This window comes from Nylanderia fulva, unplaced genomic scaffold (assembly GCF_048542155.1).
Source record: "Nylanderia fulva isolate GAGA-0341 unplaced genomic scaffold, ASM4854215v1 Scaffold30, whole genome shotgun sequence".
NCBI classification, from domain to species: Eukaryota; Metazoa; Arthropoda; class Insecta; order Hymenoptera; family Formicidae; genus Nylanderia; species Nylanderia fulva.
Genome location: NW_028190369.1, coordinates 437,319 through 461,331, shown reverse-complemented (window position 1 = coordinate 461,331; position 24,013 = coordinate 437,319). Strand labels below are relative to the sequence as shown.

At 27.4% G+C, this 24,013-nt stretch overlaps 6 protein-coding genes across 10 annotated transcripts; 3 read left to right on the top strand and 3 right to left on the bottom strand.

Annotated features, from left to right (window-relative positions):
* Nucleotides 1-45: 45 nt before the first annotated feature.
* LOC114930520 (lys-63-specific deubiquitinase BRCC36) lies at nt 46-4,666 on the top strand. Of its 3 annotated transcripts, XR_003819474.2 has the most exons (8): nt 46-257; nt 684-814; nt 908-1,112; nt 1,204-1,292; nt 1,572-1,676; nt 1,764-1,866; nt 2,025-2,230; nt 3,775-4,666. XR_003819474.2 is itself a non-coding variant. In XM_029302297.2 (7 exons), exons 2-7 carry the CDS (start codon nt 701-703, stop codon nt 2,168-2,170), a joined length of 762 nt encoding a protein of 253 aa, XP_029158130.1. In that variant the 5' UTR covers nt 46-257; nt 684-700; the 3' UTR covers nt 2,171-2,315. The 3 variants fall into 3 exon arrangements, 2 of the variants coding, with proteins under 2 accessions (XP_029158130.1, XP_085340786.1); XM_029302297.2 differs by lacking the exon at nt 3,775-4,666 and having other exon boundaries at nt 2,025-2,315; XM_085484660.1 differs by lacking the exons at nt 46-257; nt 3,775-4,666 and adding an exon at nt 355-403 and having other exon boundaries at nt 2,025-2,315.
* ksr (kinase suppressor of ras) lies at nt 3,652-9,251 on the bottom strand. 2 transcript variants are annotated; one of them, XM_029302292.2, is made up of 16 exons: nt 8,878-9,251; nt 8,192-8,323; nt 7,891-8,038; nt 7,548-7,808; nt 7,052-7,220; nt 6,720-6,919; nt 6,378-6,641; nt 6,112-6,221; nt 5,769-5,895; nt 5,489-5,682; nt 5,211-5,387; nt 4,935-5,120; nt 4,608-4,741; nt 4,353-4,490; nt 4,042-4,171; nt 3,652-3,916 (listed from the first exon to the last, which is right to left on the bottom strand). In XM_029302292.2, exons 1-16 carry the CDS (start codon nt 9,019-9,021, stop codon nt 3,764-3,766), a joined length of 2,667 nt encoding a protein of 888 aa, XP_029158125.2. In that variant the 5' UTR covers nt 9,022-9,251; the 3' UTR covers nt 3,652-3,763. The 2 variants fall into 2 exon arrangements, with proteins under 2 accessions (XP_029158125.2, XP_029158124.2); XM_029302291.2 differs by having other exon boundaries at nt 5,489-5,700; nt 8,878-9,250.
* Nucleotides 9,252-10,216: 965 nt separating this feature from the next.
* Nucleotides 10,217-16,249, top strand: LOC114930540 (ankyrin repeat domain-containing protein 13D). 2 transcript variants are annotated; one of them, XM_029302331.2, is made up of 14 exons: nt 10,217-10,450; nt 11,723-11,858; nt 11,979-12,103; nt 12,362-12,407; nt 12,603-12,746; nt 12,905-12,976; nt 13,317-13,497; nt 13,583-13,808; nt 13,904-14,032; nt 14,181-14,331; nt 14,428-14,589; nt 14,689-14,789; nt 14,917-15,005; nt 15,326-16,249. In XM_029302331.2, the coding sequence occupies exons 1-14, from the start codon at nt 10,352-10,354 to the stop codon at nt 15,558-15,560; spliced, it is 1,896 nt and encodes a 631-aa protein (XP_029158164.2). In that variant the 5' UTR covers nt 10,217-10,351; the 3' UTR covers nt 15,561-16,249. The 2 variants fall into 2 exon arrangements, with proteins under 2 accessions (XP_029158164.2, XP_029158166.2); XM_029302333.2 differs by lacking the exon at nt 12,905-12,976.
* A 240-nt stretch (nt 16,250-16,489) lies between these two features.
* Nucleotides 16,490-18,859, bottom strand: mip40 (Myb-interacting protein 40). Its single transcript, XM_029302335.2, has 8 exons — nt 18,743-18,859; nt 18,585-18,654; nt 18,224-18,299; nt 17,958-18,099; nt 17,674-17,877; nt 17,243-17,426; nt 16,914-17,062; nt 16,490-16,828 (listed from the first exon to the last, which is right to left on the bottom strand). The coding sequence occupies exons 3-8, from the start codon at nt 18,297-18,299 to the stop codon at nt 16,807-16,809; spliced, it is 777 nt and encodes a 258-aa protein (XP_029158168.1). The 5' UTR covers nt 18,585-18,654; nt 18,743-18,859; the 3' UTR covers nt 16,490-16,806.
* A 78-nt stretch (nt 18,860-18,937) lies between these two features.
* On the top strand, nt 18,938-21,454 carry LOC114930541 (multiple inositol polyphosphate phosphatase 1). Its single transcript, XM_029302334.2, is given in 8 exon segments — nt 18,938-19,312; nt 19,408-19,718; nt 19,790-19,915; nt 20,010-20,154; nt 20,270-20,370; nt 20,463-20,572; nt 20,854-21,048; nt 21,134-21,454. Coding segments are annotated over 8 exon segments (1,341 nt in total). The 5' UTR covers nt 18,938-19,134; the 3' UTR covers nt 21,309-21,454.
* A 558-nt stretch (nt 21,455-22,012) lies between these two features.
* On the bottom strand, nt 22,013-23,993 carry LOC114930566 (uncharacterized). Its single transcript, XM_029302376.2, has 6 exons — nt 23,841-23,993; nt 23,611-23,685; nt 22,725-22,840; nt 22,534-22,652; nt 22,262-22,440; nt 22,013-22,177 (listed from the first exon to the last, which is right to left on the bottom strand). The coding sequence occupies exons 2-6, from the start codon at nt 23,650-23,652 to the stop codon at nt 22,118-22,120; spliced, it is 516 nt and encodes a 171-aa protein (XP_029158209.1). The 5' UTR covers nt 23,653-23,685; nt 23,841-23,993; the 3' UTR covers nt 22,013-22,117.
* Nucleotides 23,994-24,013: the final 20 nt, after the last annotated feature.

Sequence of the window (24,013 nt, the reverse complement as noted above, 5' to 3'; positions counted from 1 at the left end):
TTTTAATAAATATTTATAATAAATAAATAAATGAATTATGATTCGCTGATTGAGATTCAGTACAGCATGTTACGTTAAATAAGTCGCGCGATTATTTTTTATTTGACTAGTGTAAAATCGAATCAAAAGATAGATTGAAAAATTATTGAATCGAGAAAACGATTCTTGTGACGTAAGAGAGGGGGAGGAAACATCGCATCGTTTAGCCGTTCGGAGTTCGGAATTGTCAAGTATTGTAAAAACAGCATCGGTGAATAGTAAGTATATGTACATACGTAATATATTTGAAGTAATAATTAGCTCAGAGGCAGAGGAAATGACTCAAAATATGTATATCAAATATATATTCAATAATCTAATATCGAATAAATAGTCGATATGTGGGCGTCAATGCAAAATGGAGGTTATGTTATATGTTATCTTTTAATAAATCAATTGTGTATATGTTTCATACGTGAGATATGTAACATTACATTTTTCTGGCACAAAAGAGGATAATTTTAAAATCAGACGCTACACTCGGAATCATTAATTTATCATTCGCGTCATTATTTTAAAATATATTTTTGTTTTGATCTTGTGAATTTAATAAAGTGTTTATAAAACATGTTTTTACAGTATGTATGTGTGTAAATGCAATAGTTACATTTTATAATTATAATTTGTATCTGTTATTTTTACAGGATTGTCTTTATAAACAATGGATAACTCTCCGTTGCAAAAAGTGGAACTGCAAACAGATGTCTATATGGTGTGTTTACAACATGCTTTATCAACAGAAAACTTTGAAGTGATGGGTTTACTTATCGGCAATGTATGTTAAACCTTTATTATTTTATATATTTAATGTTTCTTTTCCTTTTTAATTAATAAGACAAATCGAACATTAATCACTCGTATTTTTTAGTTTGCATGTGGAATAGCAAAAATATCAGCTGTTATCATTTTACGACGTTTAGACAAAAAGAAAGACAGGGTAGAAATCTCTTCTGAACAATTACTGAAAGCTGCTAGCGAAGCTGAGCGATTAACAGTGGAATTAAATCGACCTATGCGTGTTCTTGGCTGGTATCATTCCCATCCACATATTACAGTTTGTCCTTCACATGTAGGTGCGTATTAAAAATACTTTCTCTTTTTCAAAATATTTAATATAATTTTTTATATATAAAAATTCTTACATTTATTATTTTTATTTTGTAGATGTGAGAACTCAAGCTACTTATCAAACAATGGATCATAGTTTTGTAGGCTTAATATTTTCAGTATTTTCAGAAGGCAAAGACTCAAAGGTATATATATATTTTTTTTGCAATATTTGCATCAACATACATAGAATACACATAAAACCAATATGGACCACTAAAATGGTCCATATTGGTTGAAGTTGATCTAATTTTATCTAACAGTCAATTATTATTAAATATAATCAGATGGTATCATATGTAATTTTTAAATTTATATATATACATACACACATATTGACAAATGGTCTGTGTAATATTAAAAATTGTTCATATAGATAGATTATAAAATTAAAAATGATGTACGAATGATTTTGTGTTTTGTAGGAACACGAGATATTTTTAAATTGCTTTCAATCAGATAATGGTGAAGCCACAGAAATACCATTAGAAATTGTACATACTCCAGATATTTCGGATAGATGTTTGAGAGTAAGCTTTTTTGTATTAGAAAATTTTATTTTTGCTGAAAAAAACTATAATATATATATGCTATCTTGAAAATTAATACTATTGCAGACAATGACAGATCTGTCAAAAATTTTGGTACAAGAAGAAGAAGATATGGCTGAAACTTGTAAAGATCATCCAGATATCCTTGCCAGCATTCATAATAACGCTGGTATGTATCATTCTGTTTATTGTATATATATTGTATAAAGTAAAAAGGATAATATATATTAGAATAAAATAATTTATTTAAATAACAGCTTTTGTCTAATATTTGATAATATGAAAGTAAATAACAAATCGAGGAATATAAACAATTTTCATTTACAGTCAGAACACGTGCGTTGATTCACATAACAGATATTATTACGAAGCCTTTGGTACAAACATTTGAAAAGAGAATAGCATTGAATAAATTGCGTGCTATGCATCTTCAAAGACAATTACAGGAGTTACAGAAGATGTGTAATGGATAAAAACTTTTGAGAAAGAGAAAGTATGACAATTTAAATCGTGATATAAATTACAATTTATTTGTGAGTATGAATAATCTATTCTTTGATAAACCATGTAATATAAAATATAAGATTTGAAATAAAAGTATTTACTAAACTAAAATTACATATATTTAAATAGTTTTACATTGATATAAATAGAATTAAGCAATTGTGGCAATATAGACATATAATTTATTTTAAGTTACTATTAAAAGTAGTATTTCGTTATATACAATAGATATATTTTCTATTATGTTTATTCCTATTATGTTCCTATTATGTTCATTCATTTTAAACGAATAAAAATTTATTGTTTATAAGATATAATAAATAAAGAACATTTTATTTAAGTAAAATTATCTACAATATATATATATATGTATATACATACATACTGTTAAAAATATATCAGCTATCATTTAGCTGAATAAAGCTATAAGAAGAATGGAAGAATTATTTTACAGTATAAATATATATTTATATTATAAAATATATCTTCCATTTTATAGCTTTTTTTAAGATAATAGTAAAAAACTTTTTTAAATTAAAAAAATCACGCGAAAAGTATAACGTTTGCTCTTATCACGATTATCCATACGCACAAATAGGACACTAAGAATATTTACTTTTTATGCATATAATTTGTAGAAACTAATATCCAAAATTTCTGCAAAGATATTTTGAAATGAATTAAAATATGAAAGAAATCCTTGTATATTATATCTTTAATAATATAATATTGCATAATTATATATTATATCCATACGCACAAATAGGACACTAAGAATATTTACTTTTTATGCATATAATTTGTAGAAACTAATATCCAAAATTTCTGCAAAGATATTTTGAAATGAATTAAAATATGAAAGAAATCCTTGTATATTATATCTTTAATAATATAATATTGCATAATTATATATTATTTTTTTTATATTTTGAGAGAAAAATTATATTTATTTTGTTTTATTATATATATAAATAACTGGATTTAACGACACATTTACTTGACAATTCTCTCTTTCCTCTTTATATAATTTTATAATATAGAATTTATTTAAAATAAATTATTTATTAACCTACACTATATTCTCAATAAATATATTTACAACATTATCTAAAAAAAGTTAAACTTATATTTCTTAAAACGTGCACTGAAGAATTATTTCATAGACTACATATAAAAGAAATTTGTTGAAAAGTATGTATTTGTTTACGAGTTTAAAGATTTTTTTGTAATTTTAAAAGATGTATACATTTACATACATCTAAGTATAGATTATATATATAATAAATATGTATAGACTTATATATTTCTAGACTTGTTTTTTTAATATCATGATTCTATTCACAATAAAAGATACATATTTAATTTGCAACGATTTATTAACAATCTCAATTCTTAACATCAATATTCTTTCATTGCACATTTTAATAAATTAATAATACAAACAAGAGCAAACCCTTTCAGTGACTTTTATTTTACTCTTCACGAACAAAGACCTGGCAATAATTGCTCAGTTCTATATTTACACTACAAGAACAACAGCGTATTTAAATAGACTTAAATGTTCAAAACACAGATTCTGCAGAACGAGAAAGATGTATAGGATGAGAGGGACTACGTGCTAACCTTTTGCGAGGCAGCTTTTCGAGTGTAGTTAACAGCTTTGCAAAATCAGGACGTTTTTCTGCATGGTATGACCAACAATGCATTAAAATGTCCTAAAAAAAAAAAAAAATTATTAAGTCTCTACAACTTTTGTAAATAGTACATGGAATTTGTGGAAATAATGAAATATAATTATATTGTGTATAGATATACCCATTTTAAAGACACATATATATACCTTTACATCACGAGAAGCTTGCAAATTTGCTAAAGGTTGCTTCATTCCTTTCCCAACTTGCCAAATAATAGCTTCGGGAGGTTGACCTTTAAATGGCCATTCACCACATAATAACTCATACCAGACAGTCCTACATCAGAAAATATATTTTTAAATTAAACAATTTCATCAATTATTGCTTTGTATTTACACATTTGCTATACTTTTGGAATATACAATTCATTATGATATATTTTTCTAGATTGTTAAAGTTCATTATAAGTATTTAAATATATTATGTTTCATGATATTCATAAAACAAATATACTAACCCAAATGCATAAACATCAGAAGCAGCTGTAAATGGTAACTCTTCCTGATCTCGATTCCGTTGTGGTCTCAATCGTCGAACAATCTCAGGTGCTAAGTAACACAACCAACCAGGTGGTATATTCAATCCATTTCCTTTCCTAAACACATAATACATGTATATATGAAATGAAATAAACTTGTATTTAAAAAGTAACATAACAATATAACTTATCTAGCAAGAATAAATTTTATTTTATTTTAAAATATAAATTTACCTATTTCCATAGCACAACTTTGTAACACTGAACAGACCAAAGTCTGTTATTACAACTTTTCCATTTTCTAAAAATATATTTTTGCTCTTAAGATCCTTGTGTACTATACCACGAGCATGAAGATATCCCATACCCTATAAAAAAAGTTATTGCTTGAATATACTATATACATAATAACAAATTTAATAACATTTATTATATTTGTATAAACTTATATATATTTATATATTTTTAATTTTTTTAAATATTATATTTATTCAAATGCTAGCATAATATGCACATAAATAAATATAATGATCTAAAAATACTTATACAAATGATATGTACCTGAGAAATCTGTTGAGCTATAATAGTAGTTTTATTCATATTAAATTTGTCCTTCCGTAAATGAATATGAGTATAAAGTGTCATGCCTTTACTCATACTAGTCACTATAGCTAATCGAGGAGGTTTCATACAAGCTCCCATAAATAAAACTAGATTTTCATGTCGTGTTTTTCGGAATGTGCCTACCTATAATGATCAAAATAAAATATTTTTCATCATTATCAAAATCCGAATGTGTTAATGTAACTATAAATATATATTCATATATATTCTTACCTCTAATTTGAATGCTTCTAATATCTTATCATCATCTAAATAATAATCCATATTTATGACTTTAATTGCAACATCTCCATACCAATTGCCTCTATATACTGTACCAAATCTTCCTGTTCCAATTGCTTCTCCAATCTTTAATTCATCATACGGAATGTCCCACTCTCGCATCGACAACTGCGATTTAAAAAATATATAAATTATAAAATAATTTATTTATAATAGACATTTTATTTTTGTTAAAATTCTTTTTTCAATTAAATGAATAACACGCATACACTATTCTGTCGAGGCCAACGATTTATATCCCCAGGTATTTCGCTATCAGAAACTTGAGAATCCTGAGAATCAACTCTCACTGGTGTCCTTTCGGAATCTGTACTGACGCTACCAGATCCGGAAACACTTACTGTTCTATCACTATCACTCGACATAGTTGTACCTTCGAATCTGTGCGTTTCGTGTATCACTCCTTTTTCAATCGTTACATCTGCAAGTGAAATAAATAATTGTTCGATCTGATAAAGTTATAAACTATAACAAATGCTTTTTCTTTACCTGGAAAATGGAACTGTTGTTTAACAGGCGCCTGTGAAGTCTGGCTAATATTGGCAGGTAGCAATGCTGGACTAGAAGGCGTTGAGCTGTTACAGCTCGAGGTATTTGAACTATTAGAATCTGCATTCTAATAAATAAAAGTAATTTTATATAATTTTTAGTAAATATTTTGTATCTCTATTATTTTATTTATATTTTAAAAAATTATAAAAATTAATTCATTATATATATATATATAATATAAAATGTCATTTACATGATTTTTTATATACATATATGTATAATAAATTTACTTATGTTTTGTGAAAATTAAAAGAAATATTAAATGTAGATTATAATATACCGTAGAAGGATATACATGTGATCGTCTTCGGTCTTTTTTTAATAAATTTGAACTATGGTGATTCGGGGATGTTATGCCAGGCTTGCTTAATATTGGAGAAACATTCATACCTAAAAGAATGTATGTTTCATACTTTAATATATCATGTATTGTTTAATATATCAGATATGGTTTTTTTTTCAAAAAGTATGAAGAAAATATGAAAGAGGAAGATAGGAATTTTTATGATGAGAATTATTAAAGAAAGTTGCAGAGTTTCTACATACCATCTTGTACAGTTCGTTTAAACTCGTTAAAGAGTTCCTGAGGTAGGCCACACGAGGGGGGTTCTTTGGATTCACATTCTTTGTGGCACTTATATTTACACTCCCTGCATTTTAACATATAAAAAGTCCATCCCATCGATTTTTCGCAGTAGTCACATCTAGGTGCACTGTTTAAAGTTTTGGCAAATCGATGAGTAATTATATGACCCATGGTGCGAGTCACAGTCGGAGTACGTGGAGATTTTGGCACTTGGAGACTTGATACTAAAGATAACACAATAGAAAATATTACATTAACTTCATGTATATAACATTAAGATATAGTTTTTCTTTTATATATACCTGTTCCCTTAAAACTGTTATCATCACTTTCTGCATTAGTGTAAGGTGGAGATTTAATAGGACTATTACTGTTTGGCAAGAAACTCTCTGCTTTCACAAAGTCTGTCGTACTACAGCATGAACTTGGTTCTGTTGATAGACGGTTTCTTCTTTTTATAGTGGAATCACTTTTTTTTCCTACAGAAGAGTCGTTGCCAGAACTGAAAGTATAGAATAATACATTAGAATATTTAAACTACAAAATACTTTTTTTTGATATTAAATTAGATCTGTAAAATTGATCATAAAATGAAAATAAAATAGATTGTATAGTAAAATATTCTAAATATTACCTAGATGATGTATCATCATTATCAAGCTGTATATTCTCAAGACGATTTGCTAATTGTGATTCATGAGATTTTGACTTAGTTAATGGAAACACTTCAGGTTGTGATGTACTACTTTGTATACCAATCTGATGTTTCTTGCATGGAGGAGGAGTTGTTGGAAATTTATGTCCTATAATTGAGAAAAATGTATTGTACAGTAGATATAAATTGCCTATATTTTAAATTATAAATGCTAAGGTATATTTAAATGTCAGGAATGCCTTCCACATTTAGTAGAAGTACATTAACGAACAAAATATGGATGATTCAAATACTTTCTAAATGCTCAACTTTAAATTGTAAGGTATTTCACAGATGCCTAAATGTACATTAAATATATGTTTTTAGTAGTATTTTATGTCATATATTAAAAACTGACCAATATAATTTTTTTTTAAACTGAACATTACAAAATATAAGAGATATACTTAAAGGTATATCTTTTCATTTTACGTACCATATTTTTGTCTTTGCAATAGAGGGGTACTAGGAGGACTAGTTGACGTCAAAGATATTACAGAAGAAGTTTGTGCCAATGTAGCGCTGTTGAGATTATTGTTATTATTATACTGAAAGCTTTCTTCTGATGGAACGGAACTTCGTGTAGTACGAGATCGAATGGGCCTAGGAGAGGCTCCAGTGCGTAAATGATGTCTATCCCAAGAATCCCAATATAATTTCATATCATTATTCTCCTTCTCTCCTCTTATAAGAACATCTAAAAAAAAAAACATAATACATAAAATATATAATGCTAATCATTTTTTTAATTTTCTTTTTGTAAAACAAATTTTATTCACCCATATATCGTCGTAAATTATGTAATGCTCTGCAGAGCCTACGATGTTCCTCCTCACGACGCACATTATTTTCACCTAGCATGCTGCTTAATTCACGTTCAGATTTCTCTTTCAGAGCCTCAAGGGAACTGGCTTTATTACAAACCATCTAAAATTATTAATAAAGCATTTTTAAAAAATTATGGCTTGATTTTAGAATTTAGATATGTAAATTTTACACACACACACACACACACATACTCTAAACTGTATAACAAATAAATTTTAAAAAGTCTGCTCATATTTCTGTATTTATTATTACCTGAATCGATTCATGGGTGAGACCAACTACCCGCAACCATTGTTGTAATGACGGATATTGTCTCATCTCTGCCAAATCGGCCAATTTGGCCTTGTTCACAAGTTGTCCAGAGTATAATTTTATTAATTTCCCCTATAAATAATATTTAAATATAGATAGATTTTACTCTCTCTCTGTGTTGAAGCTATAATATATAGATTATAAATATATTATTAATATATAAAAAGAGTTATAATATTTATAATATTTAAATTAAATTTCGTATATATATTATAGAGAAACTTTCAAACTATTATAAAGCTTATGATATTGTAATCCCAGAAAAATTGTAAATTTTCTAATAATATTATCAGCCTTTCTATCAGAGTGACACATGACCAAAAAATTTCGAATTTCTCAATCGTAGATTACAAAAAACAACAAACGAACAATTCTCAAAAATTGAGGTAGAGCAAAATGCGCAAATAAAGTAAAATTAAATTTTCAGGGAAAACTCTTCGTGGAAAAGACGAAGATGCAGAAATCCACCAAGTACTTATAAACGATATATGTATGCGATTAGTGCAAGTTGCAATTTGTTGACAAGCAACAGAGAGGCACCGCGACGAAGATCATTGGCGCCCTACGATTTTCGGGCCCCAGGTCGGCGAACTCGCCGGAGGAGCTTCTCCTCGTCCTCTTCTTACCTCGAGCGTCCTTATCTCCTGCTGGGTGAGCTCCGCGCTGGTGGAGCATTGGGTCCTTAGGCCCTCGAGTCGTTCGACGTAGACGTCAATCATAGACTGATTGTCGTCCAGGAAACGTCGTATATCCTTCTCGCCGTCCGCCATTCCTCGCACGCGCAACGCTCGACTCCGAAAACCGCGCGGATCCTCACCGGGGAGGACGGAGGCCTCGCTTTTATTTCACGAGCATAACTGGCCGGCCGCGAGAGGCACGGCCCCGCAGTCAGGACGCGACGTTAACACTGCTGCGCCTCCGTGTAACCAAACCACTTATCAACATTGACAACCATCTTGGTCGCCTCTATCGGTGACGTCAATCGGTGCTGCCCGGCGATCCGGGAGCTCGGCGCGTTCATTCGTGTAACTTCACAAGTAAGTGTTCGTAAAGACAGTCTTTTTCAGTTCATGTTGTAAGTTGTAAATTGCTGTCCTTCTCTCCTCCTCTTTCCCCGCCCTCTCCAACCCCTGACTATCGTCTAGGAGGGCAAAATATTTTTTTTCTCATTATTGCGATACATACACATACGTGTACATAAGCGTATACATGTGATACTTAATTTTATCATATGATTGTATGTGTAATTACATGTGTAATTCCATGTTCCCCAAAAAAATGAAATATGTATGCATCCGAATATCCTACTTTTTTGGTAGATTCATATAAGTATAAATTTTTATTGTAATGTATATATTTTGCGATGCTTTTTGTAAAATGTAGCTATGTATAAATCTTGTAGACTGACATTTTTATAAGAAATGAATAAATATATTTTGCAAATAAAAATGTCTGCAACAAATTGGAATTGCGAATAAAAAGACGATGAAAAATGTTTACAATTGAAATATACTGCTATCAATTTCTTACATATCACGTAAAATGATTAGAAGAGAAAAATTACATTTTTCTTATTTTACCTTATATGATTATTCTTTTTCTGTTCTTTTGAACATGCATATTTCTTAATGCATAATCCTAAATGCAGAAAATAAAGTACAAAAAACAATTCTTAGATCGCATTAATCGTCAGATTTTACAGCAAAGATCCATAAATATTATTTGAATATTTGAATTTTCCCGCTCGTTGCATTATCCTTTAACACCACTCGATTGCGTTCGTAAACTAGTCGTCCAGGTTGAGTTGAATTGGATCCACCAATCGGAAAAATTGGAGCAAAGACTCCTTTTCTGATTGGTCAATCGAGCGCTGCTCTAATCCTATAAGTCGATTCTAAACTATCGAAATTCACTATCAGAATTGTTTCTCTGACATAACATATTGACGTCTCTCTTCAAAACACCGCCTATTCAATGACCGATACTTCTTTCGCCTAATGTCATGTATTCCGCTGTCAAAATTTCGCCTCGCACGCTCGACTCGTGGTGTTTGTTATAATAAACGTTGTTGTATGTTAATGTTAATTAGATCTTGTAGAAATGGTGAATGTAGATACTATACGAAAGAATTATCCACTACACTGGCTCGTTTGGCATAACAGCTATGTAGAACTCGACAAGGAATTAGCCACAAATCAGGTTTGCATCAAGCCTTCTTGCCGTTCAATTAAAACTCTTTCTTATTTGACATTAGATTCTTCGTAAATCGTGCAAGATCGGACGATTAATGAGATATAATTTAATCACATTTGCTGACTGTGATTTTTATTTTCGCGTATGTATTTCGTATTAGTAGTTCGATTATCAAAATGATAACGCATTTGTCACGTCATAATTAATACAGTAAAACGATAATTGCGTAATTGTTCGATGCAGATGGATAACGTAGATGCATATTACTAGTGTATATTCATTTCTTGGCAATTTGGACGACATATTTATCACTTCAAAGTACTTTACTTAGTGCATTCTTTTTATTATGTATCTAGATAAATGTGTCACAACACTTTAAAAATAACGGTTTTATGTGAATCTGTCAGCTGATCACGATAATTATAGCTCTCTATGAAGTATAATATTAATGTCAGAGGATTGAAGATTTTTTTATATTACTATTTTTTTTCTACTCTGCATACTGACACTTGTATAATAATTATACTAACTATACATCTTATTTTTTTATATATTAGGATGAAATTAATGTTTTTTTCTTTTTATACATAAATATTATAATAATATCATATCATAATCAAATATAATAACTACATGTTACAAAAAGTATTATTAATGTTAATACAAATAAAAATCGTTTCTAGTATATGTTTTTTCGAGATAAAGTGAATTAATTATATCTATAGATAAGATAAATAAGATTAAATGCTTACATTTATAATATTTGTAGAGATAGCTTTATCAATTACAATTTTATGATGTGACAAAGCATTGCATTTATATAATGCTTTGTACAATATATTATGTTTTAAATTTGAAATTCATAATTATATTTTTCTAATGTATGATTGTACAATTGAGTTAAATCTGTATAGTATCTTATATTTAAAAAATGTCTGAAGCCTTTCATAAAAAGAGGAGAAACCTTAGATATGTAGAGACTTGTGACTCTTGATATTACATTACTGAACCACAATCAAACAATCTTTTATACTTTATAATATAACACATTTTAGATATGTAATAATACTTATTTTAATTTTTTATAACATTGACAAATATGCAATAAAAGAACCTAGAGATTATTATAATATCATTATAGTAATAATTATTTTAGATAATATGATAAATATATACATATGATTAAAATACATGTTCATTTGTTCTTTTTGTTGATTACATTGATATAATATGAAATATTCTTTATATAGTATTTACATGTGTGTGGGTGTTTTCTAGCACGATAGAGAAAAACATGACAATCGAGGAAGGACACCACTGATGCTAGCAGTAACTTTAGATCATATAGATTCTGCTGTAGTTCTATTACAGCATGAAGCCAATGTTAATACAGAGAACACTCAAGGATGGAGTGGTAATTTGCTTTTATATTTTATTTACTTCTAATAGAACATTTATATTTTTGATAAATTTATATTTACTGTAATCAGAAAATATATACAAAAAATAAATAGTTTAATTTGGTTTAAAACAGTGGTCCAAGAAGCAGTGGGTACAGGAAATCCCGAATTGCTACAATTGGTGCTCGCTAGGAGAGATTACCAAAGGTATTGTAATCGAGTTGCTGGTATACCAGAGTTACTTCACAAACTTAAACAGGTCAGTTACCATGTAATTTAACTAATAACAAAATATATATTATTGGGATTTAATATATACTCATTTTTTACAAATATGACTTTTATAACTGAAAGACTACTTACTAAAGAATTTTTTTTTTTTTTTTTTTAAGTTTTGTTAGCTAATATTAACTTATGTGTTTCTTATATGGATTATTATGTGAGAACTGATGATATTGACTTTCTTTTATATATTCTTGTTAATTTAATTAGTCCTAATAACAAAAATTGCTTTCAGGCACCTGATTTTTATGTAGAAATGAAGTGGGAGTTTACAAGTTGGGGTGAGAAACAAATAATTTAATGATACTAATTTTTTGTGATTGTAATCTTCAAAATTTATTTTGTATCATTAATTAATTTAATTTACTTACTAGACGTTAATTTGAATTCAACTAATAAGTTTAACAAAACATTTTAATTTTTTTGTTTTTTTTTAATAACACATGTGATTAACTGTCATTATTTTTGTTGACCAGTTCCTCTTGCATCTCGGATGTGTCCAAGCGATACCTATAAAGTTTACAAACAAGGTAGTAATGTGAGGATAGATACTACTTTGTTAGGCTTTGATCATGCAAATTGGCAACGTGGCAATCGTAGCTATGTCTTCAAAGGACAAAGTAAGCATATCAATAGCTTTAATAGATATTGTAAGATTGTTAACTGTGCATGATTGTTTTATAATTTTATTTTTTCTTTTAAATTGCGATTGATTATTATGTTTCGGAAATGCCACAATTTTGTTTGTTTGTTACTAAGTTCTATGTATTAACGCAAGCTGCATCAAATCCACCTATGGCAATTAGATGTGAACGCAGTTATGTGTTCAGTATGGGTGGTCATCACACAGGTGATACAATTCTAACATTTAATTTAGGCATTGTATAATTAGATAGAAAAAAAAATAAAAACAAAGATGCATAAATATAAGATATTTTTTTAGAGATATGAATATTGTATCATTCTTTTCATTTCTTTTGTGTTTTTTTCTTATTTGTTCCTATTTATATTTTGATTATAATCTAATAATTGGCAATTAAATAATATAAGATGATATATTTTTTTATCAAACATGTTTGTACAATATGCAATATAAATTTTCTTTTTGAAAAACTGAATATTTTATTATAATTATGAATTATTCATGTCGTATGTAATATTTTATTGAAATTTGTATGATATTTTTGTAGATGATGGGGCAACAATGATGGAAGTAGACCATGAAACAAGAAAAGTTTATGTCGAACATATGAAACTTATAGGAGATGATAATATACAACTGATGGAACCGTCTGAAGAAGGCGTCATAGCTCGGCTTACTAATCCTATAGTTACGACATACATAGATACGGATAAAATTAGTTTTGAACGGTATAATTATTGTTATAATAATATATATATGATATATATATATGTTTCAATCTTATTTTTTAAAATATTATTTATGTTAAATTAGCAATAAAGCAGGTCTTTGGGGATGGCGTTCTGATAAGAGTGAAGTAATTAATGGCCACGAATGTAAAGTCTTTAGCGCGAGCAATGTGGAATTAATAACTAAAACTCGATTGGAGCATTTATCTGAAGCAGATAAAGCAAGAGCTCGGGCACCGAGGACACCTTTACAATCATTTCTTGGTATTGCAGAGCAACAACAAGAGAGTTGCAGCACTATCACTACCAGTGTAATCTTTTTTCCTATTATAATATTTACTCAGTAATTTTATATATATATATATATATATATAAACAAACATTCTAATCAAATTATACATTTTAGGAAGAATTTAATAATGTAGGTAATCCCTCTAATATCACTGTTGAGGAATACTTTGATCCAGATGTTGATTTAAATGGGAGAGATATAGGTCGACCAAAAGAAGTTAATACAAAAATTCAAAAATTTAAGGTACTATTAATATAAAATTATTATGAAAATCTATTAGGTAAAAATATATTTAAAAATATATTTTAATTAAAAATTATTGTTTTTAATTTAGTTTAATGAATTTGTCATATGATAAGATTATATATTAATTTAAACTTTTCTCAATTAGGCAACTTTATGGTTGAGTGAAGATTATCCATTGAGTCTTCAAGAACAAATTATGCCAATTGTAGATCTGATGGCTATATCTAGTTCACATTTTGCAAAATTGAAAGATTTTATTCAAATGCAACTTCCAGCTGGTTTTCCTGTTAAAATTGGTAAAATCTTGATTCATTATATCAGATAGATATACAGTATTAATTGCATATAATAGTTGTATATAAAATATACTAATAATCAAATTTTTTTTTCAGAAATTCCACTGTTTCACATTCTTAATGCAAGAATAACATTTGGAAATATATTTGGTTTGGATCAAGAAGTACCAAATGTGGGTCATATACAAGAAACTAATCGTATAACTTGTTTAGTCGACGATGTTTGTTTTGAGGCACCTAGTGGATATGCGAAATTGGGTAAAATTTTTGTTTAATACTTATCTTCTATATGCAATATATCAATTTTGTGTTTAATACATTTTATATATTTTATTTTAATATTATTTTCGAATATAGGTGCAGAAGTCAGGACACAATTTAGTATTGAAGAAGAAGACGATTTGTTGCAGTTTGCTATTCAGCAAAGTCTTCTAGAAGCTGGCAGTGAACGTGATGAGGTATTGTTTTTACGTTTATTTTATACAATTCTCAAAATTTTCTTGTACCTATATTTTATATCTATAATATTATATCTATAATATTCCTTGTTTATTATTATTACATGAAAAATATTATTTTACACAGGTTGATATATGGGAAGCATTAAGAGCGCAAAAACCATCTAGACCAACTACACCTAATATGATCACAGAAGAAGAAAGGCAACTTCAAAGGTATGCAATAAATACATACTAAAGAGTATGTTATTGATGTGTTATGTTTTTAGTAAATGTGTCCATTGAGAAAATATATTTTATTATTAATTTTATGCATGTATTTTCGTGCCACAATTAATGTTCAGACAGGTAGGTGATTTTATTGTAAATATTAATTCCAGATAAAATGTTCAACAGATTTGTTGTAACTAATATAAATCTCATTCTGATTATATTTTAAATTACATTATAAAATATTTTTAAAAACCTGAAAAAATTGTTTCAAATTGCACCATAAAAATATGAATTATGTTTAAATAATTAATTTTTTTTATCAGGGCCATTCAGGCTAGTTTGGTGTTATATCAAGAAACAGCTGGATCTGCCGAAGGTACTACGAATTCAGCGAGTATAAATGAAAATGAAGATAGTGACTGTCTTGAAGGCACAGCAGAACAGTTGAGACTAGCATTGAAACTTTCCGAGCAACAACAAATAGAAGAAGAACAACGACGGTTGTTAGAAGAAGAAACGTTTCGCCAAGTGCTAGAACTATCTTTGACAGATAAATAAACTCAAACTTCCAAAGTGCATGTGCAATAGTGATGAAAACAAATTTAATACAGTATACTTCCAGAAATGTGAAAAATCTTCCAGTCTCATCTGGAGACTGTATGAAAAATCATTTCCTATACATTTCATAGATTGCAAAGTGCATTAAGAAATAATAATGTTGCTTACGACGAACATTTGTTATTGGAGTATAATAGTTGATGCAGGTCAAAAGATGAAAATAATATAGTAATAGTTAAGCAAGTGAATAATTTAAATTATGTTATTTATTTCTTAGCTACATTTTTATATAAAACGAAATGAACTCTTCGATAAAATCTAGATAATTCAGTAAGTATATAGGGAAGTCTTGAAAATTACAATTGCTCTTTAAAAAAAAATACAGTCACAATTTACAAACAATCAAACAATGTTTGTGTAAATCCTATTAACTGAAAGTAAATAATGTAAGTTACGACTGTTAATATCTACAATAAAAAGCATGTAATTCTCAAGCCTTCAAGAATTATTCGTGTCCTTTCTCCTCAGTTTTAAATCTCTATGGATTTGCAAGTGCACAATAATAATTGCAATTAGGATAATACAGAAAAAACATCTCTAATCAAATCAAACATTTTTACAAAGATCCCTTTTCATATCTACAATAACAATTATATGTAATATTTCAATACAATGGTATATATAATGAACTATTAGGAATTACACATAATAAGCATTTATCATTATGTATATTCATCCCCTTCCAAAGTCTCATACAAAAATAGAGTATGCAAGATTTTATACATAGCATAGATTAATAATATATTATTTGTATTTGGAATAAGTAAATTTTATTTTTATGTTATTTTTGATTGATACATTATTAGAAGATTGTGTTTGTATGTCATAGACTCTTGATAAAACATGGTGATTCAAAGAAAAGTAATTGATTATATATTGCATTTACTTTTATTAAAATAATAAAGTTACAAGTCTTACAATGTTCTCTTGTATTCAAGCTAGACAATTCGCTATTTTTGTAATGTTATTAAAACACGATTACTTTTTTCTGGGCATTATAAATAAAAACTGCATTCATATAAGACATATATAAATATATATTTACCCAATTTTTTTATGCATCCATTTACCAATGAAATTATATAGAAAAAATAAGAAATTATTCCTTGATGACGTAATAAAAATGATCAGAAATGGAATTATCAGTGATGCAAGAATTGGCAGTCATTGGACTGCCATATCTCTGCTATTCGAATTCTGCTTGCGCCCTAAAGCATTTAAAATTAATAACATTAGTATAATTTATCAAAGAAAAATCGGATTTTTTATATTAGCAAATAAATTTGTACAAACTTTGTAAATATGGTGCCAAGTATAGTAGCACTCTGTACATAACGTTGTTCATTTTTATGCGCTTGCTGGTGCCATTTTTTGCGAATAGCATTCCACCGTGTAGTATGTTCTTTCATTAATTGTTCCCGTGATTTAAGAGTTTGACCTTCCTACAGTTACAATTGCAATTTGTATCCATTAAAGTATATAATAGAATATATGTGATATACATATATATATATATATATATATACTTTTTGCATTTTTTTAAAAATTCAATTTATGTGATATTATCTTTATATTAAAAAAAAACTTTTAATTTCATACATTTATCAAAATTGTTGACTCACATAATCTAAGTTCAGATCATCCCTGGCTCCCAGTATAGGTGATGGAATGCGATTTCTTGGTATAGCCTCCTCACGAGGTAAAGGATTTGGCAAATAATGGACATCATTTAGCTCTCCATTAGCATCAATTAAATTATTTGTTATGTTAACTTCATTAACTATTTCTGGACTTGGGCTACGCACTCTATATATAAATCAATATATATATTTTATTTTTGTAAAAAAATATAGAGTTATGTATACAAAAAGAAAAAGAGAAAAAGAAAGAATATTCTTGTGATAATTTAGCTATTGCTATTGCTATTGCTATTGCTATAATAAAGATGTAATATGTGAGTCATAATATATTTTATAAGATATTACTCAAAACTTGAATGTAATATAAGCAAATATAAAATATAAATAAAAACAATACCTATAATTTTACTTACTTAGGGACCAAATTAGGATTTCTTGGTTGATTAGCCATCCAAGCACGACATATAGGATAGAGTGGTGTATCCTCTCGAAATTGAGCTAAGTCAACACTGCGATCAAATAGTTTCATCACATATGTATGATGAAATGCTGTATCAGCCTGTACCTGTCGACGACGTCTGACTTTTCGCGCTTGTTGGAGATTAATAGATTTCGTCCTGCATATTGTAATTATTAAAAAATTAATAATTTTAAACAGAGATAATTTTATGCAATAAAATACTGTGAACTAACTTACATCTTTCTCATTGTAGAATGTTTATAATCTTGAGCAGAACTTTCTTCGCCTGAGTCTGCTGACGAACCTGTGTCACTATGTTGTAATAATTCTCGAAGAGCACCTTTCAAACGATCCCTTGCTACCAAAACCTCACTATCTCCTATATAAACATAATCAAAGATACATTCAGAATTTAGTAACACAAATATTTATTCATTTTTAATAGCTTGTACTTCTTTTTTATTAAATTACTTTCCTTATTTTATCATACTTTCGCATATTACCTATTTCATCTTTTATTTCCACTTTTATCCGCCCTGGCATTATTGGCGGGGGTTGAATATTTCTTTTCTTCCCCATCTAATTATCACGTATCATCAACATTTAAAGTTAATATATTAATGTTAATTAATTAATTTATTTATACAAATTTATTTAAACATAATGCAATATATAATACGAGCTATTAAAATAATTTTTGGTATAACACTGTGATTTATTTTAGTGGTTAATTAATCAGTATAAAATTTATATTATACCAAATATATTATCATATTGTATATATTATAAACAAGAAAAGAACTCTTTAATGTAATATTCAAACTACATAGAATAATTATTAAAACACAATTAAGCTGTACTTACATTATACTTAAATCAATCAGCTTTTTAACTGAGTCATCAGGATATTGAGATACATTTTTCTCTCGTATACCTGTAACACATTAAATAATATAAAATATCGGATAAAAAGAGAGCATTAATAAATATGAAATAAAATTGAACCAGTTCTTAGTTCTCACCAATTCTATTTTTTTCTTCTTTTTTACAAAGCGTCTCTAACCTACTCCAATTTCTGCTCCAATGTTTATGAACTATTCATTTAATGACAAAGTCTGTCTATGATTGGTCATATCTATAGATGTGCGTTCTACTTCTGCTAATCGATACGACAATCAACGCCACTTACGGAAGGACGATACATTAGATTCAAAGATGGAAAACGTTTCGGCATGAACAATAACATTGATGGAAAAATGTGGGAAACAACTCTTTGTTAGAAACAATTTTTTTATTATTTGTATATATACATATATGCGCAAGATGCTTGTGCGCGAGAAATGCGTAATATGTTTCTATATATATCTTCGATTATTATAGAAAAGTTATTTGATTAGTGTATAAAAAATAAAAAATGTATAAGAAATTATTTAATATTAAGATTATTAAATTTTGTAAATAGAATCCAAAGGCTTCTTATGTCTATAATTATTCAAATAACAAGCGTAATGATACTTATGAATGTAAATTAGGAACAAAAACTCCTTACAGATGTGTAGATAATTATGATGATTCTTCATTGCAATATACAGGTATCCTATAGTATATATGGCCAGTTACTTTTTATATATATTTATTATGATTGAACTTGTACTAATAGATGTGTTTATTGGTATCTATTTTATAGATTGTGTGGAAAAAAAGATTTGGTTAATTCTGCGTCATGGGACTCGTTATCCAGGAAAGAAGGATGTACCTCGTATGATAAATGAATTACCACAGCTACAAAGTATAATATTAAAAAATTATGAAAATAATAGAACAAATCTATCAGCTGATAATGCAGCTTTATTTGAAAAATGGAAATTGCCACTTGCTCAAAGGGACATGATGAAATTAGCAGAAGAAGGAGAGAATGAAATGATTGATCTGGGAGAAAGATATCAGGCAAGATTTCCATCTCTGATGCCAGAAACTTTTAACAATCAAACTTATAGAGTATGTATAGCAAAATATTTGATATATTTGTTACATATGTGTGTTCTTTGATTACCAACTATGAATTTTAGTTCAAATATACTGCCACTCAACGTACAGAGGAGAGTGTAAAGCACTTTGCTGTTGGTTTATTTGGTTGGCGTAATAGCAAAAATATTTGGCTTCCAGCACCAGTATATCGAGATCCGATCATAAGAGTAATTTACTCTATTATTTTTCAATACTTAGATGATCACTTTTTTCTTCTATTTCTCTCTCTTTAGATTATTATATTAACATATGTTTCTTTAGTTTTACAAGGCTTGTCCTCGCTGGCGCCAAGAAGTTGATAAGAATTCAGATGCAAGATTAGAAAAAACGAAATTTTTGGATAGCAAAATTGTTAAAAATATGTTAAATAATATTAAAACGCGTATTGGCTACAATATTGATTACGGTTAGCATTATTATCAAATATATATGCATATTATATATATAAATATTATTTATTGTTATACTGTCAATATTTTATTACTAATTGTATTAAATATAATTATTATATATGTTTCCAGAAACTGCATATTTAATGTATAGTATATGTGCCTTTGAAACTGCTTGGAATCAGAGTACAGTATCTCCTTGGTGTAAAATATTTTCATTGAATGACTTCAAGGTGAGATCTTAGATTCAAATAAAATCTAAATTATCCCAAATTATCAAATGTAAAAATTCACTTGCACATCAAATTATAAATTTGTTTTACAGATCTTTGAATATGCAGAAGATCTAGAACTTTATTGGGTTGATGGATATGGTTATCCATTAACTTATGAGCAAGCATGCCCTGCCTTAAAAGATATGTTTAATTTTTTTGGGTATGTATAAATTTATATACTATATTGAATGAATAATAAATCCACTCTAAGATGTAAGATCTTAACATTTTATATTTTACAAAGAGCATGGGTCTTGTTTTATATTTTTTTGTAAACCTTTTATTTTTAGAATCTGAAAAAATATCATTAAAGAAAAGATTTGTTTAAATAGATATAACAGAAATTATGTAGTTTTAATTTTGTAATTTTGCAAATAAATATATTTTAATTTCATTGAAATGAGAATATATTAAAAGAGAAAAATGTTATTTATTTTATAGACCTCAAGAAGAAGCAACAACAACAGCTTATTTTACACATTCTGGAACAATTCTCAAATTATTAGCTTTACTTGGAGTAGCCAAAGACACACATCCTTTGAGGCACGATTCTTTTATACTGCACAAAGATGAAAGAGCTTGGAGAAGCAGTATTATTGACACATTTGCATCTAACATGGCATTTGTTTTATACGAGTATGTTTCTACTTTGAAATTATATAAAATTAGGAAATTGTGTTATACATTTTCATAATTATAATTGTTTAATTATACTTTCCAGTTGTGAAACCCAAGGTCCTAGTATTCTATTCATGCTTCAAGAACGACCAGTATATTTGTCAGGTTGTCCACATAATATGCCATGTCCAATATCTATTATGAAAGAAGCATATCCAGATCGTGACGAAGAATGTCAATTTGACATCATGTGTCATATAACAAAAAATAATTCATAAAATGCAATATGTTTATATAACAGATGGTATATACATATTTTTATTTACTTATATTCAAATCGAAATATAAAAGTAATTGTAAAAAAGAAAATATTTTTCTGGCTACAAAAAATAAATATTCTGAATAAAAAATATTATGAAATTAATCCACAATTTATTTCTTAAAATGTAGGAAAATCTATAAGAGAAACCTTCAATTAAATTAATATTTAATTGTTAGTGATTTTTTAAATCAAATTTATTAATTTTTCTTTATTTAAATGTAACACTTGTTTCTATTATAAATGTGTAATTTTTTTAAGCATGGTAATATACTTATTGATATATAAAAATAATCAGTAAGAGGTAAATATAGAATATATAGCGAATGAATAACGATTTTAATCTACACTTTTAAACTTTTATCATTTTGTACGGAAATTAAAAATTCTTATAATTTTTGTGAGTTTAATTAATGCTTTTAATTATGTATTCTAGACAAGTCATATATATAACACAAGTTTGAAAAATTATAATACTTTTTATGAGTTTTATACTATAATGCAATAAAAACATGTTAGAGATTATATTAATTTCACTAGCAATAAAGTCATCAGAAAAGAACAATGTAAAAAATTTTAATTCTTACTAAATGATATCTATTTAAAACTATTTTACATATATGTATATATATCTTACAAAGGGAGATTTCTTAAAATAAAAAATGAAATTTTATAAAAACATATATTTGCAAAAATTTTACATGGAAATTTATTAATTTTTTTTACATTGTTCTTTTTTATTTTTTTATTAAAAAATAGATATGTATGTTAAAGGGTACTATCTTCTAATGAATTATTTATGCCATTTCTGTCATCTCCAATCATTTCCTGCAATAAAATACAATAATTTTAAAATAGTAATTATATTAATACTAAATGCAGTATCCATTTATAATATAAAGATGATATTACCTGCAACACCTCAACAAGTGCCCTTGTCTCATTTAACATGTCTTTATAGATACGATTTTCTTCTTCTAACTTTTTAACACATTGTACAAGTTCCTCATTTTTTTCTAAAGTATCTTTCAGTGCTATTCGACGCCTTTCAGCTATTACTTGCCAATAATTTTCACTCGGACCAGCTGCATCTGATGAAAAAAAATATTTTAGAAGAAAATTTAATTTTTTTACATGCTTTTTAAAAAGTACAAAGAATAAAAAATGCTACTTTTTAAATATACCTGTGCATGTTAAATCTTCAACTTCAATCTGTACTTTCTCCTTTTGTATAGTTTGGACAGCTATATCTTTGGTTTTTACATTTTTATGTTTAGAACCATCTTTTATTTGAGATACATTCCTAAAATATATAATATAGGGAGTCAATTTCTTTTATAATATTTTCGTGATAAACTTTATGAAAATAATTTACCTTTTTGATTTTGTTTTTTTCAATTGTTGAGATTTGATCATCCTATCAGCACCAACTAATGTTTCTTTGTTAGTGGCTGATGGTTGCAATTCATGTAAAGATTTTCTAATCTTATCCTGTTCCAATAAAAAAAAAATTACTAATTTATTTTATTTATAGAGATATTATACACATGCATTAATACTATTTTAACTCTTTTTATTTTTTAATTATGATTTTATTATTTTTTATTTTTCTCACAATAATAAACATATATATAACTTTCTAATAAATTTATATATTATTCAATATGTACATATATCAAAATTTAATTGCAATCATGTAATAATTAAAAAAAATTTATAATAGATTTATAATCAAATATAAGTTTTCTTTTATGTCTAAACATAAATGTATTTTTGAAATTGACATAAAAAATAATTTTCCATATTAATAAATTAAATTGTTAAATAGACATTGATAATTAACTAATAATAATAAAACAAAATTCAATTTTCATATGTAAACAACTATAGTCCAACAAATAAGGATTTTTCTAGTTTGATCACCGGTTGGTGAAATAACATCTTCAACCTTGTATTGAGATACAACAAATAATCTTATTTCAAGGTTATGTATGTAATTTAAATTCTAAATTCTCTCTTTCTAATTGTGAGATATCATCTCATAAATATTCATAAAAACTGTGTCTCACTGAACAAGAAATGTGTTTGTGACTTTCTAATTATATTTACCTTTACTTGAAAGAGAAAATATATATATATATATTTATATATATTTTTTTTCTTATCGGTTAAACAGAGAGAGAAAGAGAGATCATTTTAACTTTATTTTTAGCATCGCATTTCTTAAGAATTTCTTGTATGTGAGAAAAGAATATACTAACCTCAGAAACGGTAGTTTTTTCGTCGCCAGTAACCGTTTTCATTCTGCAGGCCGTAAGTAATCCAAGAGAAAGAATCTGAAATGAGAAATAACATTTATTCAATCTACGAAAAGCTTATTATTTATGTAAATATTATTCATAATATACAGTATCACGATTAGAATACTATATTTAGATAAAATGTCAATTAACTTTCAAACTAATTGATTAATTCACACACGTATACACACTCTTTTCTCTCTTATTTCATGAATATCTCTTGGATATATATTATGGATCTTAATCCGGCTTGAAATATCACGTTTATGATACAATCAGCTGTTCGGTCCGGAAACACCGAAACCGAAACTGGCGGGAAGAAAAAATGAAAAAAATTTAGAAAAATTCCAATCAAGGTTTATAC

Excerpts from the sequence above, each read along its gene's own strand:
- LOC114930520 (XM_029302297.2), top strand. The coding sequence starts at position 701 with ATGGATAACTCTCCGTTGCAAAAAGTGGAACTGCAAACAGATGTCTAT. Across the intron at positions 815-907 it reads TGGGTTTACTTATCGGCAAT|TTTGCATGTGGAATAGCAAA; the intron begins GTATGTTAAACC and ends CGTATTTTTTAG. Across the intron at positions 1,677-1,763 it reads TTTCGGATAGATGTTTGAGA|ACAATGACAGATCTGTCAAA; the intron begins GTAAGCTTTTTT and ends ATACTATTGCAG.
- ksr (XM_029302291.2), bottom strand. The coding sequence starts at position 9,021 with ATGGCGGACGGCGAGAAGGATATACGACGTTTCCTGGACGACAATCAG. Across the intron at positions 6,642-6,719 it reads TAACAGTTTTAAGGGAACAG|TATCAAGTCTCCAAGTGCCA; the intron begins GTATATATAAAA and ends TGTTATCTTTAG. Across the intron at positions 5,121-5,210 it reads TAGAAGCATTCAAATTAGAG|GTAGGCACATTCCGAAAAAC; the intron begins GTAAGAATATAT and ends TGATCATTATAG.
- LOC114930540 (XM_029302331.2), top strand. The coding sequence starts at position 10,352 with ATGGTGAATGTAGATACTATACGAAAGAATTATCCACTACACTGGCTC. Across the intron at positions 14,033-14,180 it reads CAAAAATTCAAAAATTTAAG|GCAACTTTATGGTTGAGTGA; the intron begins GTACTATTAATA and ends TTTCTCAATTAG. Across the intron at positions 14,332-14,427 it reads TGGTTTTCCTGTTAAAATTG|AAATTCCACTGTTTCACATT; the intron begins GTAAAATCTTGA and ends TTTTTTTTTCAG.
- mip40 (XM_029302335.2), bottom strand. The coding sequence starts at position 18,299 with ATGGGGAAGAAAAGAAATATTCAACCCCCGCCAATAATGCCAGGGCGG. Across the intron at positions 17,427-17,673 it reads AATCCTAATTTGGTCCCTAA|AGTGCGTAGCCCAAGTCCAG; the intron begins GTAAGTAAAATT and ends ATTTATATATAG. Across the intron at positions 16,829-16,913 it reads CTTGGCACCATATTTACAAA|GGCGCAAGCAGAATTCGAAT; the intron begins GTTTGTACAAAT and ends TAAATGCTTTAG.
- LOC114930566 (XM_029302376.2), bottom strand. The coding sequence starts at position 23,652 with ATGAAAACGGTTACTGGCGACGAAAAAACTACCGTTTCTGAG. Across the intron at positions 22,841-23,610 it reads AAAAAACTACCGTTTCTGAG|GATAAGATTAGAAAATCTTT; the intron begins GTTAGTATATTC and ends TTATTGGAACAG. Across the intron at positions 22,653-22,724 it reads AAAAAAACAAAATCAAAAAG|GAATGTATCTCAAATAAAAG; the intron begins GTAAATTATTTT and ends TATATATTTTAG.